This window comes from Staurois parvus, unplaced genomic scaffold, assembly GCF_062004578.1.
Source record: "Staurois parvus isolate SC_StPar_1 unplaced genomic scaffold, SC_StPar_1.0 ptg000420l, whole genome shotgun sequence".
NCBI lineage: Eukaryota > Metazoa > Chordata > Amphibia > Anura > Ranidae > Staurois > Staurois parvus.
In genome coordinates this window covers 2,980,732-2,999,660 of record NW_028318216.1, presented here as the reverse complement: position 1 = coordinate 2,999,660, position 18,929 = coordinate 2,980,732, and the positions used below count along the sequence as shown (strand labels likewise).

The 18,929-nt window shown below is 41.0% G+C and overlaps 1 protein-coding gene across 1 annotated transcript in view; it reads left to right on the top strand.

Moving 5' to 3' along the window:
• GMCL1 (germ cell-less 1, spermatogenesis associated) overlaps window positions 1-18,929 on the top strand; it is a 175,771-nt gene that overhangs the window by 27,315 nt on the left and 129,527 nt on the right. Inside the window, exon 2 of the mRNA XM_089687192.1 lies at window positions 18,323-18,480. Coding sequence (XP_089543318.1) covers window positions 18,332-18,480 — 149 coding nt within the window. The 5' untranslated portion in view covers window positions 18,323-18,331. The remainder of the gene's footprint in view (window positions 1-18,322; window positions 18,481-18,929) is intronic.

The following is an 18,929-nucleotide window of genomic DNA, read 5'->3' as shown; positions in this document are numbered from 1 at the left end:
CAAAGAACTTTCAGCACAACCGCAGACAAGACATTAAAAAGGTAACAAAGCTAACAAACCAATATATCTTTGTTTACAAAAACCTGATGAATCTAATGAGGTCTAAAGCCAATCATATATGGAGCAATTTTCTTTTCTGCAACCCCTCCTGCAGAGCCATTGTCTTCTCCCAGCAGGGGGATGGAGAGAGCCATTCCTGCCGGGAGAACAGTTATTGCTGCTAGTGGCTATAACTGCTAGCAGTAATCACATACAAAATCCAACAGGCTGGTTGTACCCAAGTTGATCGATCAACTCGGGTACATTCAGCCTGCTCATGCATGGTTCAAATCCTGGCTGGTCCCTGTTGAAACGGCCGACATTTGAACCGTCTATGGCTGGCTTAAGTTTGATAGAATCCTTCCACTGAATTTAATTGAAGGGAATGTATTTCCACTGAAAAAATAAACTTTCTTTTTCTTGGATGGATCCAGCTTTCTAGCTCAACATGTAGAAACATGCTCTTCTTCTCCTTGCTATACATGATTAGGCCTTGTATTCTAGAACTTATCGACAAGTACCTTTTTTAATTCCAAACCATAGCTTTAGGGCTTATTCACGCTTGACTAAATGCCTAACTCTTCAAAAATGTCCTTTATAGCGTTAGTATGGGCATTTTATAAGCTCCCGCCCTATGCACGGGTTTGAGGCATTTTACAAGCATTAAAACTGCACCACAAATGCCTATAATAAACTCTAATGATATTAATGCCCCGCAAAGGCCTACCAGGGTATTTGAGGAACATCACCATAGACTTGAATGGGAGGTGTTGAATGTCTCCAACTTCTCCTGACTTGATATGAGGCTTAAATTTTGACGTGACGCTAACTCTTCATAGTTTGATAATGTGAACAGCATGATGTGCTGCCCATAGTATCATTTCAATTTCCGTTTAAAAACGCCCCTCAAATGCCTGATTTCAAAGCCAGTGTCAACTAGGCCTTACTGCCAAGTAGTGTTTGTTAAGCTGAGCCAGTGGTCCCTTTTTTATCAGAGTTGTGACTCTCTTAACTGTACTTACCTGTGTGATTTGTTACTGGAATAATGGTCCCAGTGCCATGTGCCTGCTTCCTTTATAATGATATTTGTCATAAGTAGCTGTCTGTATTTTCACAGAAGAGTTTACATATTTATATACAGAACTAGGAGAGAAGATGCCAAAGCTTTTGCTTTTGGGTAGTGACTTTTGTGCAGTCCACACTATGCGTTGCATCTTGGAGAGGACCCCGACTTGTGGAAGCTATTACAAATATGACAAGAAGAGAGCGAAGGACATGTCACCATTGTCTGTCTGTGGGCTCCCTGCAGCTGATCATTTCCCAAGGTACTGACCTACTGTACCTTGACCTGTACTCTGTGTGGAGGTGGCAATTGTGGTAGTCCAGGTCTTTGCATCATCTCCGATGTCCCTGTGGTGACAGATGCAAAAATAATAATTTCTCCAAAACCAAAATATCTGGTGGGTGAGTGAGGGAGCAACAGGATAGAGGGGATACCACATTCCAATCAATCGAAAAAAAAAAAAAAACCCTCTTATAAGGGGAAATGGATTTTACCAGTACCCCGAGGATAAAACATGCAGTATATGATAAAACAAATTTATTTTAAAAACATGTATACATTAAAAGCAAAATACAGAAAGCTTAATTTAAATTGGTTCATTAGTTTTAATTAAAAGAGAAGTTCAGGATTACAAAAAACAATCATAATTACCTAGACGGATGCAGCATCGGTCCCCCACTGGATCTAAGATCGAGAAGTGTTTGATCAATGTCCTCATCGCTCAGTTCTCAGTCTTCAATGAACAGAAAGCTGGTGACTGTAAGTCACCGGCTCTCTGCTCTGCCCCTCCAGAGTTCACTGGAGCACTGGGCTGTACAGGGGGTGGGAGCGGCTGTATCAACCCGTGGTTGAAGGAAAGAAAATTGCAGTCTATAGCTTACCTAAATCTTGCAGGATACTAGGCACATTTCTAGATGTTCTCTTTTTTTAGGTCCAATTTAATTGTAGTGCAACATTTCAATGATGAATACTACAGTAAAAGAAATGTAATATTTTTCATTTATTTTTTTTTAAAATAATGACTTGTGGTAATTTCTTCGTTTTTTTCCTCAAGTTTGCCTCAGGGTGTTATCACCCATCCAAATTAATCCAAAAATTACAGTCCATGTCCTGCTGGCTCCTTTCTCATTAACTGTGAGTAAGTTACTTTTATTGACGTCTTGGTTTACCCATCTGTAAAATTATACCCATCTGTAGAGCCGGGAATTGCAGTTCAACTTCAGGAAACGGTTGGCATACTGATTATTTGGAAACTATTTGCAGCAGGTTTGCTCTTTCATTCAGTTGCTATGCCTTTCGTTGCTAAAGCGTGAAACTAGTTTGAAGTTATCACTGAACACATCATTAATGTATTATGTAAAACAAGAGAGAGGGCAGCTGAGCATATAAATCTGTTAGATACTATAACTCCATTCCTTTTCCCTTTTTTTTTCCCCCATTTTTTTTTTCTTTTTTTCAATTTTAATCTAATTATTTAATTTCGACACTGATCTTTCAGTATGGTGCTGAATGCTTTTGGCATAGACTGCACTGATTGTCTGATCATTGCCTAGGCTATTCCAATGAAAGTGGGAGCAGGTATCTGCCAGAAATAGGTACCCATTCCCCCCCCCCCCCCCAAAAGTAAAGTGTCAAAAATGGTAGGGGGAGGAGAAGGAGGATCAGCGGTACAAAACTGTATCCGAGCACCACAAACTGAAAATGCTTAATTCATTTTTATTATTAAAAGCTAACCATCCATGTCTCCATGCTTTATTTTGTATTTGAAAAATCATTTTGAAAAACACCCCTAGCATTTCTAGCTGTGGCATCTTCTGTCTTGAATAAGGGCAGATGATTTATTTAGAATCCAAAAAATGCAAAAAAGGTAGTGCAGCGCTCAATCACAGACTTATATCAAATATAAACAAGTGAATAAATAATAAAAAATGCTTATAAGTATAACAAAGTAACACACGACTGGTCAAAAGCAGCCAAGACACTATTAGTACATATAAAGGTGACTAATAATATATAACAAACATGCCCCCCTGACTCTCACTCTGTAGGGTGACCAGTGGGTAAAAATATTCCAGGTGGGTATGCACAGTTCATAAATAGTAAGTGAAGGTGTTCAACAAAGTAAAATTTCATGCATTGTGCGTGATCACACAAAACTTCCAGTGCTGGTGAATGACTCTCCTCCTATGGCTGAATTGCCTCCTCACCTCCACTCTGCGGCCCAATGCGCCTTCAGGATCACTAAGGATGTTCCTCCAATGCTGTCAGGTAGGCTCATCAATATCCTGATTAAGTCACGCGAACTGTGACGTAACGCATAGATAAGCAAGGACGCAGTATCCGGTCAGCGGTGACGTACTTCCGGTACGGCCGCCATCGCAGAACACCCATGCTTGGGGGGGAGAACTGTGCAATATGACAACTGAAATGTAAGTGCCAGTTTGTTACGATCCAAGCACTTTTACTTTGGCATACTACATTATCAGAGTGTCTCCTTATATTTGCATTATCTGGATAAGTGGTGTACTCAGCAGAGATCAGGAGCCAGGACATCTAGTGTATTATCCCCATGTGATGAGAGGTCTGGAGGAGCCTACCTGACAGCATTGGAGGAAGATCCTTCGTGATCTTGAAGGCGCATTGGCTCATTGGGCCGCAGAGTGGAGGTGAGGAGGCAATTCAGCCATAGGAGGAGAGTCATTCACCAGCACTGGAAGTTTTGTGTGTTCACGCACAATGCATGAATTTTTACTGTGTTGAACACCATCACTTACTATTTATGAACTGTGCATACCCACCTGGAATATTTTTACCCACTGGTCACCCTACAGAGTGGGAGTGAGGGTGGCACACTTATTGTTCTATATTATTAGTCACTTTTTATATGTACTAATAGTATCTTGGCTGCTTTTGACCATTCGTGTGTTACTTTGTTATACTTATAAGCATTATTTTTTATTATTTATTCACTTGTTTATATTTGAGTGCCAGCTGCTTCCAACCATAGGCACTCCATTAAGCGCAGGAGGATCTTTTTGTATATTTATTTAGAATCCATCTGCCTTTTTAGCTCAGGCATGCAGACAGGATGAAAGGGAAAAAAAAAATGCCATGAAGACTCTGACACCATTTTGGCCTAGGACAAAAACCAGGAAGCAACTGAAGATATGTAAAATTTTTAAATTTTTTTTTTTTTTTTTTTTAAACAAGTAAATATAATATACCTTTCTATCGAGCTATTAATGCTTGTGACTTTATTAATGCTTTAAGGCTCCATGCAAACTAGGAGCTGAAAAAAGACAAACGCTGGATAAAAAACGAATATTAGTGGCAGTTTTGCCTGCGTTTTTTGTACCGGTGTTTTGCTGTCCTTTAGCTGGTTAAGGAGCGAGCCAGCTGACAGCATACTTAACAATCGAGGACTCATCAGCTGTTCTTGTGTAAACAAAAATTGCCGGCAATTAAAATTCCAGACAAAAATCGACATGGCGGTCCCTTTTGGGTCTGGTATGGATTTTGAGGGGAACCTAACACAAAATAAAAATCCTCTCAAAATCCATATCAAACCCTTATCCGAGCACGCAGCCTGGCAAGCCGGGAAAGGGGGAAAGATGAGCGAGCGCAATACCCCCTCCAGGCCATGATGGGTGTGCTTTGGGGCAGGGGGGGTGATGCTACTGTGTGATGTAATTGTAATGCACACTGAAGGGGGACATCATTGTGTTTTATTTAAAAAAAAAAAAAAAAAAAAAAACTTGTTGAAAATGGTATCTGTACTATTATTTATTTACCCCTTACTCATTCACATAGTGGAGATGGGATCTGGGGGCCAGATTCAGATTTCAATAAGCCCCCCCGCCCGCAGACCCCCACAACCACCGCCCAGGGTCGTGGGAAAGAGGCCCTTGTCCTCATCAACATGGGGACAAGGTGCTCTTGGGGAGGCGAGGGGAAGCATCCCCCCAATGTTGAGGGCATGTGTCTTGGTAGGGTTGAGGAGAGGGGGCGATGGCCTATCGGGCTGCATGCTCGGATAAGGGTCTGACATCCAGTCACCTGTTGTTAAGGACGTGGCAGTTGGCTTGCCGGCCCGCTCCTTAACAACCAGCTATTCACTGGTTGTTACAGGATAAATACACCTTTCATATGTTGCACCCATGTTCAGGGTGTTATTTTTGTTGAAGGGTAAACTTATCCTGCTCCTTATCTAGAAACTGGAAGCGTTTAGGAGCATTCAGGGTTTGGTGTTCTTTTTTTTCTGCTTTTAAATGCTGAAGCTTAGACTAAAATATTGTGCATGGACACATACGATAACACCATTTGCTTCTAGAGGCAGAAAAAAAAACTCTCCAAAGCTGCTGCTAGGAGCGTTTATTAAGCTAGCGTGCATGGAGTTTGTAATGTGGTGAGAAACTTTACTAATTTTAGTGTTTATTTTTGTAGGTGAGCAGTTAGACATTTCTCCTTATTGCTAGCAGATATGTAGTTTGTGTTCCTCCTGTGATATTTTCCGAGTATTTTATGTTGCTGGAAATGAATTTTTGTTTAGGTCAGGGGGATGTAAGTCATTATTTTCTCTTTGTAGGGAAAGGTTATCTGCTTCTCAGCATTTTAATGAGCTTCTGTTGAGAGCCTAGGAAGATTGTTGGCAATTGTCGCTGCTAGACATGTTTTCCGCTAGAAGGCCATTTTAGTAATGATATCTCTGATTTGAATCTTTCTATATTTATTTGACAGCCCTATTTACACAGTAGTAACAACAAACAGATATACATGCATTTAGAAAGTTTCTCGGTGTTAAAGGCAATCTGTTTCAAAGCAAATTACCTGTATGGGAAGCCTTCGGCCCCTTTCACATGAGCAGAATAATGGGGTCCACTTGTTCGTTTCTCAGATTGGTCCATCCATAGACTTCTATGGACCGGCGGGTGTCGGAGGATAATAGTCTGCTGACTCCCGCCGGCATCCGATCCATTCCTGTATGCCAAAAATGGTTCCCCATCTGTCCAGCGGATCAGATGACAATTCGGTGGAAACGGACAGGCGGTCTGTTTTCATCCGTCCGGCCTATTTTAAATTAGCGGGCAGTGGCTGTGTCTGCTCTGCAGTAGCAGAGCGGGCAGAGACCTGTCATCCGCCTGCTCAGCGGGCATCAGTGGAGAGATCCCCCGCTAAGCAGGTGGATCACTGATGGAACTGCTGTGTCTGAAAGGGGCCTTACCCTTAATTCACATCAAGCCCGACTTTGAAATCGTATGTACAGTGAAGTCTCCCGATTTCAAAGTCGGGGTACCCGCTGATTTCAGGTGTGATTTGCAAGACCTCTGATATATAATGCATGTACTACTTTTGCAATTAGATGTGGCTCCGACCAAGTGGGAACTGCACCAATATGACCACTCCAATTGCGGACAATAGGGTGCGACTTGGCATGCAAGTCGCAGGGCATGCAAATCGCATTCCAAGTTGCATCCAGTGTGAACCAGGACTTGGGCTCCATTCACACTGGGTGTAAAGATACAAAAAAAAAACCACCAGTTCCATTGGCTACCCTTTCTGGCTCCTGTGCTGTGTACTAGCACTATAAAGAGAAAAGCCAAGTCTGTGCATCTTCACTGTAGTATGGGGATGAGCTGCATCTGGCTGAGGCTTTAAAGATAGCCAGTAATGAGAGCAATATCAAAGCTGACATTGCCAGCTTGATTTTTAAAAATGTTTTGGATTTTTTAGGTTTGTTTCCTTGACAGGATCACACTGCTGTGATAGAGAAGTATACGCTCCTTTTAGACAGTCCATGGTGTGACGGTACACGGTGTCAGAACCCAGCCCTTTTCACCAACTTGTGACCGAAGGACCAGCCGATCTCGCACCGCGCTATCACTTGCGTAACAATGCCGCTTTCAGCTGTACCCTGCACAAAGATTTTCCAGCTCGCGGGACCACAATCTATGTGCCAGCAGCCTGAGAGCGATTGTTACTGGGTCAGGTTAATTACGCAATTAACCCTTCACACTGCCACCTCAACCTTTTGACAGAGGAAGAAACTCACAAATCTTAGCAGTAACACTATAATATTAGTATGAGCATCTGTAACACACTGTCACCACAGACAGATGTATTCAGAGGATTATTACATACAGTAGTACTCTCCAGAGACAGGGATTCTTTAGTTTTCATTAAAAGCTTTAGAGACAGTTCAACACTTTTCAGAAAATAGGATTTATTACTAAAAAGGTCAAAATGGTGCAATTAAAATATTTACAGAAAAAGATGTAACAAAGATATATAAAGAGAGCAATAAAACAACAGAGAAATAAAAGAGAAGTTTCAGAAGGCAGAATACTTGCAAAGGTCCTTTGTTTGAGCAGAGTCCATTCGTCCGAACAAAAGGCTGCTCTGGCTCTCAAGTCTTAGGTGGTTCCTGATCGATGTTAAAAGGGGAGCTCATTTTTCTCCAGACTGGCAGGCTTTTTCTATCATCTCAAAGGGGTGTCTCCTGAGAACAAATGTCCAATCATCCCATTTGGGGATGGATGTTAGGCGGTAACCAAGGTTATGACCAAATCCCTTACAATTTCATACTAAGGTCAATAACCTTCAATAGGTACAGGTAGCATCCTAGCAACTGGCAGATTGCATTTAGAATATAATTCTAAATATTAAAGATACCAAACTTTAGCATATCTTTGCCACTCCGGATAAAAGAGACTGCTTTAGGTTCTTTTGTAGGTACTGATATAGTAATGCAAGGTCTCGTTTGACTCCTCTTAAAATTACCTATCCAAATATGTACTTCATAGTAATGTGGTCAGTTCCTGCTGAAGTGTATGAATTTGTATGAAAAATGACTCGTGGAATGTACATTTTATGGCACTCTAGCTCTAATGGCCTAACAGGTCATGACTGACTGACTGAGTTATTGTTTTATGATCGGGCAGAGGATGGTTTTCAAGCAGACCCCCTGGAACCAGACTAATTAGTGGTTTACAGCCATGGAGTTTAGCTAGCTGTGTTCTAGATAAGAGGCACTTTTGACACACTGCCATTTGTCAAAGTGTCTTTCTGCCAAAAAACGTTGCTGCCTATAGTAGGAGTGTGTGGTTTAATGTTTTTTTTAAAAAGGTTTTCAAAAGTACATATTTTGTTTCATATATGTTGCAGGTACAAAGTACATATAAAAAAACAGAAATCATTATCTCCCACGTATAGGGAGAGGGGTGAAGTATGCAAATACACTGCTCAAAAAAATGAAAGGAACATTTTGAAAGCACATCAGATCTCAATGGGGAAAAATATCATGCTGGATATCTATACTAATATGGACCGGGTAAGGATCGTAAGGATGCCCCATTGTTTGATGAAAATTTTCAACCTACAAATGACTGAATTCAAAGACACTCCAAAAATCACAATGAAAAAATGCAGCAGGCTAGTCCATTTTGCTGACATGTCATTACAGCAAGTCAAAATGGTACTCAGTTTGTATGGTCCCATGTGCTTGTATGCATTCCTGACAACATCGGGGCATACTCCTAATGAGGCGACGGATGGTGTCCTGGGGTATTTCCTCCCAGATCTGGATCAGAGCATAACTGAGCTCCTGGTCAGTCTAAAGTGCAACCTGGTGGCATTGGATGGATCGAAACATGATATCCCAGAGGTGTTCTATTGGGTTTAGGTCAGGGGAGCATGGGGACCGTTTAATGATATCAATTCCTTCATCCTCCAGGAACTGCCTGCATACTCTTGCCACATGAGGCCGGGCATTGTCATGCACCAGGAGGAAGCTCTAGCCTGTAGAGGTCTGTGCTTCCCTCCTTGGATATGCCTCCCAAGACCATCACTGACCCACCACCAAAACAGTCATGCTGAATGATGTTACAGGCAGCATAACATTCACCACGGCTTCTCCAGACCCTTTCATTTCTGTCACATGTGCTCAGGGTGAACCTGCTCTCATCTGAAAAGCACAGGGTGCCAGTGGCGTACCTGCCAATTCTGGCGTTCAATGGCAAATGCCAATCAAGTTGTATGGTGCCGTGCAGTGAGCACAGGGCCAGCAAAAGAAGCTGCAGCTTCTAGGTATGGGACAGCAAAAGAAGCACATGTAGAAGCAATTACATAAATGTATGTTTAATAGAGAATATAACTTACTGTATTCCACAGCAAGTAGTCTGTTTCTCTTTTCTTCCACTAGTAATTGCCCACTAGAAGAGGTTTGGGTCCTCGGGCCACCCTCATGAAGTCTGTTTCTGATTGTTTAGTCAGAGACATTCACACCAGTGGCCTGCTGGAGGTCATTTTGTATGGCTCTGGCAGTGCTCATCCTGTTTCTAGGTTAAGTATCTTTTACGGCCCTGTCCAGCTCTCCTAGAGTAACTGCCTGTCTCCTGGAATCTCCTCCATGCTCTTGAGACTCTGCTGGGAGACACAGAAAACCTCCTGGCAATGGAACATATTGATGTGCCATCTTGGAGGAGTTTGGATGCCTGTGCAACCTCTGTAGGGTCCGGGTATTACCTCATGCTACCAGTAGTGACACTGATCCTAGCCAAATGCAAAACTAGTAAAAAACATTCAGAAAAGATGAGTAGGGAAAAAAATGTCAGTGGCCTCCACCTGGAAAACTATTCCTGACATATTAGGAACATTATGGGTCCCTAAGGGGCCAAGAATTAATGAACCTCATAAGAATAAGCTCTTATAATGTATGTACTAGACTCCTTTTATATCTACACATTGAATTGTGAAAAAAAGAATACTGTCACATTTTGTCTGATTCTCTGAAACTTGGCAGAGAACACATCGGCATCTGTTGTTGTGTTGTAACATCTCTGCTGTTTCTAAAGCACTTAACTAGCCTGAGGACTGCTTGGTTCAAACACTACAGAACACACAATATACTCCAAAAAAAATTACACGTCACCTGGGGATAGGAAGGTGGAATAGAATGCATCTACCTTCTCCTGAGGTTTAAAGGGAAAACACTGTGGTGACTAGGCTGATGATGGGAAGTCATTGCCTGACTCGTGTTGTGTACTAGTTGTGGGGCAGTGAGACTATGTGCAATGACTCCCAGAGAACTTGTATGAAGCACAGGTTGGAGGATGGCTGCCTCCAATATAAATAAATATATATATAATAAATTGTTTTTTTTTTTTAAATCACATCGGTGACTTTTTAAATAGATTTTCTTTAATCTCTTTACTGGCGTATATTGACTGTGGTTCATACATGTGGTAGTTTTTACTCTCAAAGTAATTTGCACAGTACCCAGAGGGATGGCAATTAGTGCATGTACATATGTATACAGTATATAATTTTAATTTTTTTTTATTGATCTACAGTATGTAACACTCTGCTGTAAGCAGAAGTAAAACCTACATCCATATTTATTTATTTTATTTGCGCACATTTCTTTAGTGGCCTGGGGTTAAGTAGAGGTCCTCTACCACATGATACCATAGTACCTGCAGTTAAAGGTGATATACTTGTATAACACACAAGGCAAATGTTTTGCCTTTTCAATCCTTTTATTCAACAAAATATCGATCAATGTAATGTTGTTCTGTAAAATGGGTACACCCTTGGCCTCAGAGGCTCATGGTTTCCACACCCTTTATGCCCCCATTCATGTTATGTAGTCCGGTGCTTGTACTTTGTGTTTTCTCATGTAGAGCAACTCATTCATTTCAATGGGTTGTCCTACACTCAACAAACGCAGCAACGAAGTTTATTTTATTTATTTATTTATTTTTTTAGCCTTTCTTTTTTGTGGCATTTGCTGCATGGTGTTTGGTGTTTTTTGTTTCATTTTTTTTTTTTTTTCATTCAGAAAACCATGCATCTTGCTTGCCATGTTTAAGGTTCCATTACCAATGAATGGCATGCATTTTTTTTTTTTTTTTTTTTTTTGCAGTATTGTGTTTGTGCATTATTTTTGTATGCATTTACATTGCCTTTATTCAGCCTAGTGTAATACAGACAGCTGTAAAAATGACAGGATCTTGACCTTATCAATGTGCTAAACAAAGATTTTGGCTGCAGTTGAACTTTTACTAAAGCACATTATTGCAGGGTTATTCATTTTTAATTTCTGAATTTTTCATCTGATGTTCCTAATATGTTCAGATACTTTCCTAGACTACAGTATATTGTGTGATGTTTTCTGGGAATTTTCTCTTTAAATCCTTGTCCTACACCTTTTTTGTTTTGCGCAGGAACTTGATTTGATGCAGTTCCATCTGTTATGCATGCAGTGCCTGTTTTCCATGCAGTGCCTATCTTCCACTGGTCTCTCTGATCAGAATGGTTTTCATGTTCTGGTGTCTTCGTCTGTTTCTGTGCCATGCATGATTGTTAATTGGCTCCTTCGAGGGAGAAAAATCTTTGAAGTAATATTTTGTTTCATGTAAATTTTAACTGTCATAATCACCGTGACACTAATCGGCTAGTTGGAAGGATTGCACATTCAAATTTGCAGTGATTAAAGCAGAACTCCAGGCTAGCGCATACATTCCCATACATAATCCTTTAAGGGAAAGTTTAATGTGTTTTAAAAATACTGTTCATTTATCTGCCTGATGTGTATTGTTGTTCCATGCACAGACTAAGGCATGGTTCACATTGGTGTGGAATGCATGTAAATTGTATTCCTGTAGCTGCACACAATCTGCTGCTTTAAAGAAAATATGCGGGGCGACCATTATGGCTGCATTCATATTTAAGCGTATCATATTTTTCTTAAAAACAAAAATACTAATAAAAATGTATAATAAAAATCAATGATTTTTTTTTAATAATGTGTGCATTTTTTTAGGTATAGCATATCGCTTTAATATTTTTCTTTGGGGTGGGGGGTGGTGTCAGGCAGGCTGTGGAGGACCCCAATATTTAAAAAAAGCATCCCTAATGGTAAGCAAACTAATACACAGGTTGCAACCAGTGAGGGAGACCATAAAGTATTGTTGCTAAACAAATGCAAAACATTGATCTTACCAATTGGAAAAAACTGTCAATCTGCTCCCATGCCCCCGTCTTGCTCTCTCAGTACTTGTAATGGTAGTTTTGAGGATCATACAAATGCTCACTCACCATCCAGATAAAGGTCATGGGATCAAAAAGAAACACCATCTCCTCCATCTTGCTTGGCAATGCTGACCAAAATGGATTTTTGATTATTTCATGGCAATATTTGATCGTTTCTTTGTGGGTCACTGTAGAAAATGTATATAAATGCCCAATTTGTGCTTTTCAGTACATGGGGGAGGGGTGCTTCAAAAAGCAGCATTCTGCCCGAACTGAGCTCCCCCCCCCCCCCCCCCCCCTTTTTTTTTTTTTTTTTTTTTTTTTTTTTTATTTATTTATTGTCCTCTCTGAGCATTGTGGAGCTGCAAACTACAAAACGCTCAGGTTTGAGTGGAGCCTAACTCTTAATGGCATTCCCACGCACTGAAAAACAAGGTCCAGTTTCCTCCACCATGTGGTTTTCTTGTGGCTGCATTTAAAAAAAAATAATAATGCAGGAATCTTTTTAACAGCAGGAACACACAGGCACGAGCCCATTCAATTGAATAGGATGCTATGCCTGTGCAAACGCAGCACACAGAACCGTACCAATGCAAACCTAGCCTAAAAGTGGGTTCACACCGGTGAGCTGGGGTTTTACCGCATCACGATTGTGCGGTTTCTATAGACCTCTATTAGACTTGCTTGTTTTCATGAAGGCTCCTCAAAGTCCTGCATGCTGCATCTTTGATACACTGTCAGAAAACACACATAATAATAGAATAGTCTAATAGCAGTCAGAGGAAACCGCATGTAAAACACTCATACAATCACGCTACACCCAGTCTGTGGCCAAATGAATACTGTAATGAAAATGTAACAAGGGTTATAAACTGAGCCCATGTAGCTGTATTGCGCAGCACAGTGTGCTGATCTAATTTGTTTTCAGGCATCAGGGGTAGCAGGGGCGAGGTGTATAGTCAACCTATAGGAAGGAAAAATGCCAGTGTTTGTAATGCTAATTATTCAAAAGGCAGGTGGTAAAGAAATCTAGAATGGTATATATCAGGAGTAGGCAGCCTTTAAAGAGGTGGAGATCTACCTGAACAACATGGGAGAAGTCAAAGATCACTGGGTACAGTGTTGCCTCCTCACCCCCCATTTAAACCTCTAATTGCCGTACTACCGTGTTGCAATCGTGTGCATTGTACAGCAATCAGGTGGTGAGGAGGCAACATATCGCCTCCTCACCACTTGTCTCACACTTGGATCGTTTTTCAGAGGAGCAGCAGTGCCTGTTGCACTTGTTAATGTGCCCTTAGTTGTATATAGCTGACAGCAGCACCCTTAGAGCTAGCAAAGTTGGGAGGGTGCTAAAACCCTGCAATTGAGTTGCAGTTTTACCGCCCCCATACTTGCTTCCTTAAGCTACTGAGGCAGCAGCTAAAGGTGTACACATGCTGCAACCCCCTGTTGCTTTTGGTGGGAGCTACAGCCTGCCAGTCATGACCCATTCAGGTCAATGGGGCCACTCTAAGTGCCCTGCAACTGCATGCTTCTTTGGGGTCCAAGGGGTTAAAGCAGATGGTGGGAAAGCAACAACGCTGCCTGCTGTAACCCCTTGTTTGCTGTACTGCACAAGGTGCAGAGCAACCTCATTCACTTGAATGGGTCATGCTTGGCAGTGGCTACACCCTTCAACCATGCCAGGGAGTATAACTCCTGCTGCTGCGGCATTTGTACACCTCTGGTCACTGTAGCTAAACTGGGTGCAGTTGGGGCGGGGATGGTAAAAACACTTAATTTGTCTTAACTATGGTGTTTTAGCACCCTCAAACTGCAAATGTAGGGGAACCCTTACTGTTCTGAGCCCTCTATAAGGCTGCTTTCAAACTGATGTGCTGCGGTTTACCTGCACAGCGGGTGCAGCACAGTGCATCTGCGACTTTCCTGGGTTAGCGTTCTGGAGTTTTGGTGTGCTTTCAGAAAGTGCACCAAACCCACAGGATATAATAGAAGTCTATGGTTAAGTGCTGCAAGCCTGCAAGAAAGCTGCAGGTACACTGTGCTGCACTCATGGTGTGGGTAAACCGCAGAGCACCAGTGTGAAAGCAACCTATTCTGCCCCATGTACTGCTTCACACTGACCTGAAGATCTCTTCTTTCCTGCTGCTGGCACCACTCTGAAGACCGCTAGCTGGGATAAGAAGTGGAGTGCAGTTGGTATCACTCCGTATGGGACAGGAACCGGCCCTACAGTGGAGGCATCAGCTTATGCGGCTCTTGCTCCTTACTACAGCTCCAACTTTGCAAGTTGTCCCTCTGTGTTGCACTCTAGTTGATGTTCTGGGATGGTGGGACAGCAAGCCTAGACCACGATCTACCGGCTGTCAGGTCCCAATCGACTGGTAGATCACGATCTACAGGTTGCTGACCCCCTGATGCATAGTAATTTTAAATACCAAGGTATGCAGTATAGCAGGGATGACTGAGCAGAGCTAAAAATCATGGCCATCTAAGCAGTTTACATAGAGGACCTGTAGTACTGAAAGACAAATATGCAATATGCTGCAAAGGTGGAAGGTGTACACTTTTTTTTTTTTTTTTTTTTTCCCTTGGCGGTTGAAAATAATGCAAACAATTGTAGGCATTTCCATAGCAATATATTATTATTTTTTTTTTTCATGCATGCATAAAAGAATGAAGATGCTGTCTTCAAATCCCCAAATACTAAATGCTAAGGAAGCTTTGTATGCTGTATACATCCCCTCAACTGAACTTTGATGAATAATATATGTTGCAGGCAAAGATCCAGCATATTGCAGGTGCAAAAAAGCACTCTTAAGGCACACCCATGTAACAGAACATCTATCTTTTACAGTACTTCAAGTGTATCTAAACCCCAAAACAAAAGTCATTATTGTAGCTTGCTTATTTTTAGATATATAAAAACAACACAAATAAATATTGTATATACATCTCAAAAATACTCAGTGCAGAAAAAATATTAAAAACGCCCTGGAGGAGGGATGAAACGCGTAGACGCATTTGCCGTCTTACGTATCACGTGGAGTGGAGTGCACGCCGATCTTTTAAGAAGTGAGTGGTTTGGTGTGTGTGTGTGTGTGTATATATATGTGTATATGTGTGTGTGTGTGTGTGTGTGTGTGTGTATATATATATATATATATATATATATATATATATATATATATATATATATATATATATATATATATATATATATATAATTTTTTTTTTTTTTTTTTTTTTTTTTTTTTTTTCTGCACAAATTATCTTCTTATGGAGTGTGGTCTTTGGTCGGCCTGGAGGTTGGAGGCAGATTAAATTCCAGTTTGGATTTCTGAGGCATTAAGAGACAATAGTCTTACCTACAATTTGGGATTTCTACCTATACCTTGAGATTGGAGGATGATCCAAGGGGATCTTGGATTCCTGAGTCCAAATTTAAAGCGTTTTATTCACCAATATCTGGTGAGTGTGGTGTGTGATTATAACACAAGTCAAGGGTCTTGGAACAAGGACTTTATTCTATTCACTATATCCTAATTATATTACTTGGAGTGGGACTATCTTAACAAAATATTAATATTTTTTCTGCACTACCTGAGTTTTTTGAGATGTGTGTATGTGTATATACAATATTTATTTGCGCTGTGTGTGTGTATATGTATGTATATGTGTGTTTTATTTAATATATATAGAAATTTATTTATTTATTTTTTTTTAACTTTATTAGTAAGGAGCAGCAGCATTTTTTGGGAATAATTTCACAAAATTTTTTGGCGCTGGTGATTTTTTGATTGATATCTTTAGATATGGCTGCTGCATTTATTATTTTTTATTTCCTTTCATTTTCACCAGGAACACTTGGGGAGGCTATGCTGATGCCTCCATCCTATCTATACAGGAGCAATGTAACTGTTCTTGGACAGCACCGTTGTCAGCCTGTGGAGAGGATGGTGTTGGATGGATCAGTAAATTTTTTATGGGATTTAGATAAGTGACTAAAAAAATGAAAGCCTAACTCCAGCAAACAGAAACGTGTGTGGGTTTGTTTGTTGTTTGGGTGGGGGGGTGGAGTAAAGGTTTTCCATAAATTAATAAAAGCTGATCATTGGAAGCACCCCTTCCAGTGTTCAGTGATTTTCTCAACCATCTAATTAAACGTACATATTCGCCAGCACGCCATGGATCTCCAGTATGGCCCGAAAAGGTTTTTATTGCAAAAGATCACATCACAAGAGTGCAATGTTTTGGAGCTGCGCAGGTCCCCTCGTTGGGCATGTTATCCATATCGGAGATCAATGGTGTGCTGGCCAATATGTACATTTGCTTATGATGTTTCCAGTCCCAGCTGGTAGTCGCTACAGCACCCTCCATTGATGAGCCGCACTTCCATGAATGTGTGCGAGGGGAATATAGATAAAGATTCAACCCTCTGACACTTTTGCTGGACAGCTTGGTGTGTTTAAAGTAAGTTGGGAAAAAAACCAGACTTGAGAGACAGATCAACAGGTGAAGGAAAAACAGTAAAAACTAATTTTAGCCACCACATTTAAGGAATGGTAAGCTGCAATATATTACATTTTTGGTTTTGGGTTTATATATGCTTTAGGTGTTTTATCCCAGCATTGCTTTATTGCACCACTTCATCTTCCTTTTCTTCCTCCCTTCTTATCCAATACTGTTTTTTTTTAGATCTTGTTTTTACTATATATTTGACTGTCAGTCATTGCTCTGTGCTCTGCCTGTCCTATGGTCCTGCCGGCTTCCTCCCTGCCTGGTCTTGTAGGGACAAGCAGTCCTCCTCCGTTTTTGTTTGCTTCTCTTTTCCGGTCCTGCTGCTGTAATCACAAACATTGCACTTGACTGCAAGTCCTACATTGTACGTTATGGTGAGGGCCTGTCCATGTTTTCTGCAGGACAGAAGAGACCAGCATAGACTGCTGCACCACCATAAGATAAGCCACGTATCCCTCCTGTTAGATCTCCCTAAGACAAAACAAGTCTCAAATCCTGCATGTTGGTGGGGGCGGAGTTTGCTTTATTTTTTGGCCAACTTGACTTTAAACGAGAAGTCTGAGACATATAAAAAGCAAACCTATAGACGTATCGGTATGCTGCAGCATCATTCTTGTTGGCTCTAAGACCAAGCAGTGACTGTCAGCGCTCATTGGAGCGTTGGGCAGGAGCCGCTGGCTTCAGTTGTCAGCCATGCACTGAGAGCCGGAGCCCGCTGGGTGGTTCCCAACAATATAGTCAGAATCCTTCAAGAGCCTACAGCAGCTCTGTGACGTCAGCTGACAGTGGGTAATGTTTATTTGTAAAAATTTTGAAAACCATTTATCATTTTCCTTCTACTTCACAATTATGTGCCACTTTGTGTTGGTCAATCACATAAAATCCCAATAAAATACATTTTACGGTTTTGGTTGTAAGATGACAAAATATGGAAAATTTCAATATGAATACTTTTTTGAGGCACTTTTCCACTGCAATGGAAGACTGGAACCTGGAGAGGCTGTCTGGTCAGGCTGTGCGACACACAGAACTGGCTGCAGACAATTCGAATTCCTTTGGTACAAAAGATAGTTGAAATACATATACTATAGGTATGTCTACCGTATATTGAGATGATTTTGCTAGGCGTTCCATACTTCTAAAATACACTAAAACATTCATCACAGCAGCCATGTACAGCTTCTGTCTCCTTCCACATTTTCTTTGCTGCTCCATTATTGTTGCTAGTTTTTCTGACAACTAAGTGTTTAGCATCAGTTTGCACATTCGTGTGTGTGTGTGTATATTGTTTCCGCCTAATGTACAGTATGGCCTCATTCACAGCTAGAGATTTGGGATCTTGGGCAAAATCAAAGCAACCATGGCTGCGATTCCAAATCACACTGCTATCCTGGCAAAATGCAGCATTTGTTTGTGTGCCATTCATTTTTTTAATGGCACGTAAAACATGGTACAGTTTTGCTGTGATTGTAGTGGCAAACCACATTGCATAAAGCTTGTTACCTTTAAAATTAATGGCACTCAAATGCTCTGTTTTACCAGGATGGCAGTGCAATTTGGAATCGTGATTCTGCCCGAGATCCCAAATGTGAACATGGCCTAATATTAAAATGAATGCATTACTTTTACATAACTGAATAACTTTTGTTTGGTAATTCTCTTCCACAGGAAGTGACTATGGGCTCTTTAAGTAGTAAACTTCTAGGCCAAGAATCCTCTAAGCCATCTGGCTCTTGTGAATGTAGAAAAAGAAAGAGGAGCTCGGAATGTCAGTGCGACAGTGACAGTGAAGAGGAGATCGAGGACCTACTCAACACGCCGCGCAGGTAGAATCCATGTGACATCGGGTTTAAAAAGATTAAAAAATGGCTTTTGAAAATACATTGACGTGTTCAAGCAGCTAGATTTGGTGATTTTGTGTTTTGTATATGCTTGCATATGAATCCAAGAAAAACTAGTACGGAGTTAAGTGCACCTCCATCTGAACCATTTTTATTTTTATTTTTTTTTTTGTATTAGAGATGAGCCATTACTTAAGTGTGACTAAACCCATACCCCTGCATTCACTATATCTGGTCTCCCACAGTACACAGAACATGGAAATGCAATTATTGTAGTAAATCTAAAACTGATAAATACCTTTTTCTTGTCAGCAGTATGTAGCAGTCTTGTGACTTCTATGAGTGTCCCAGCTGAGCACTGGTTAAAGCTTGTAGGAGAAGTTTTCATTCGCGTCTGACTGTCCTATGAGGCTGCATGACCCCTGGCCCTCTGT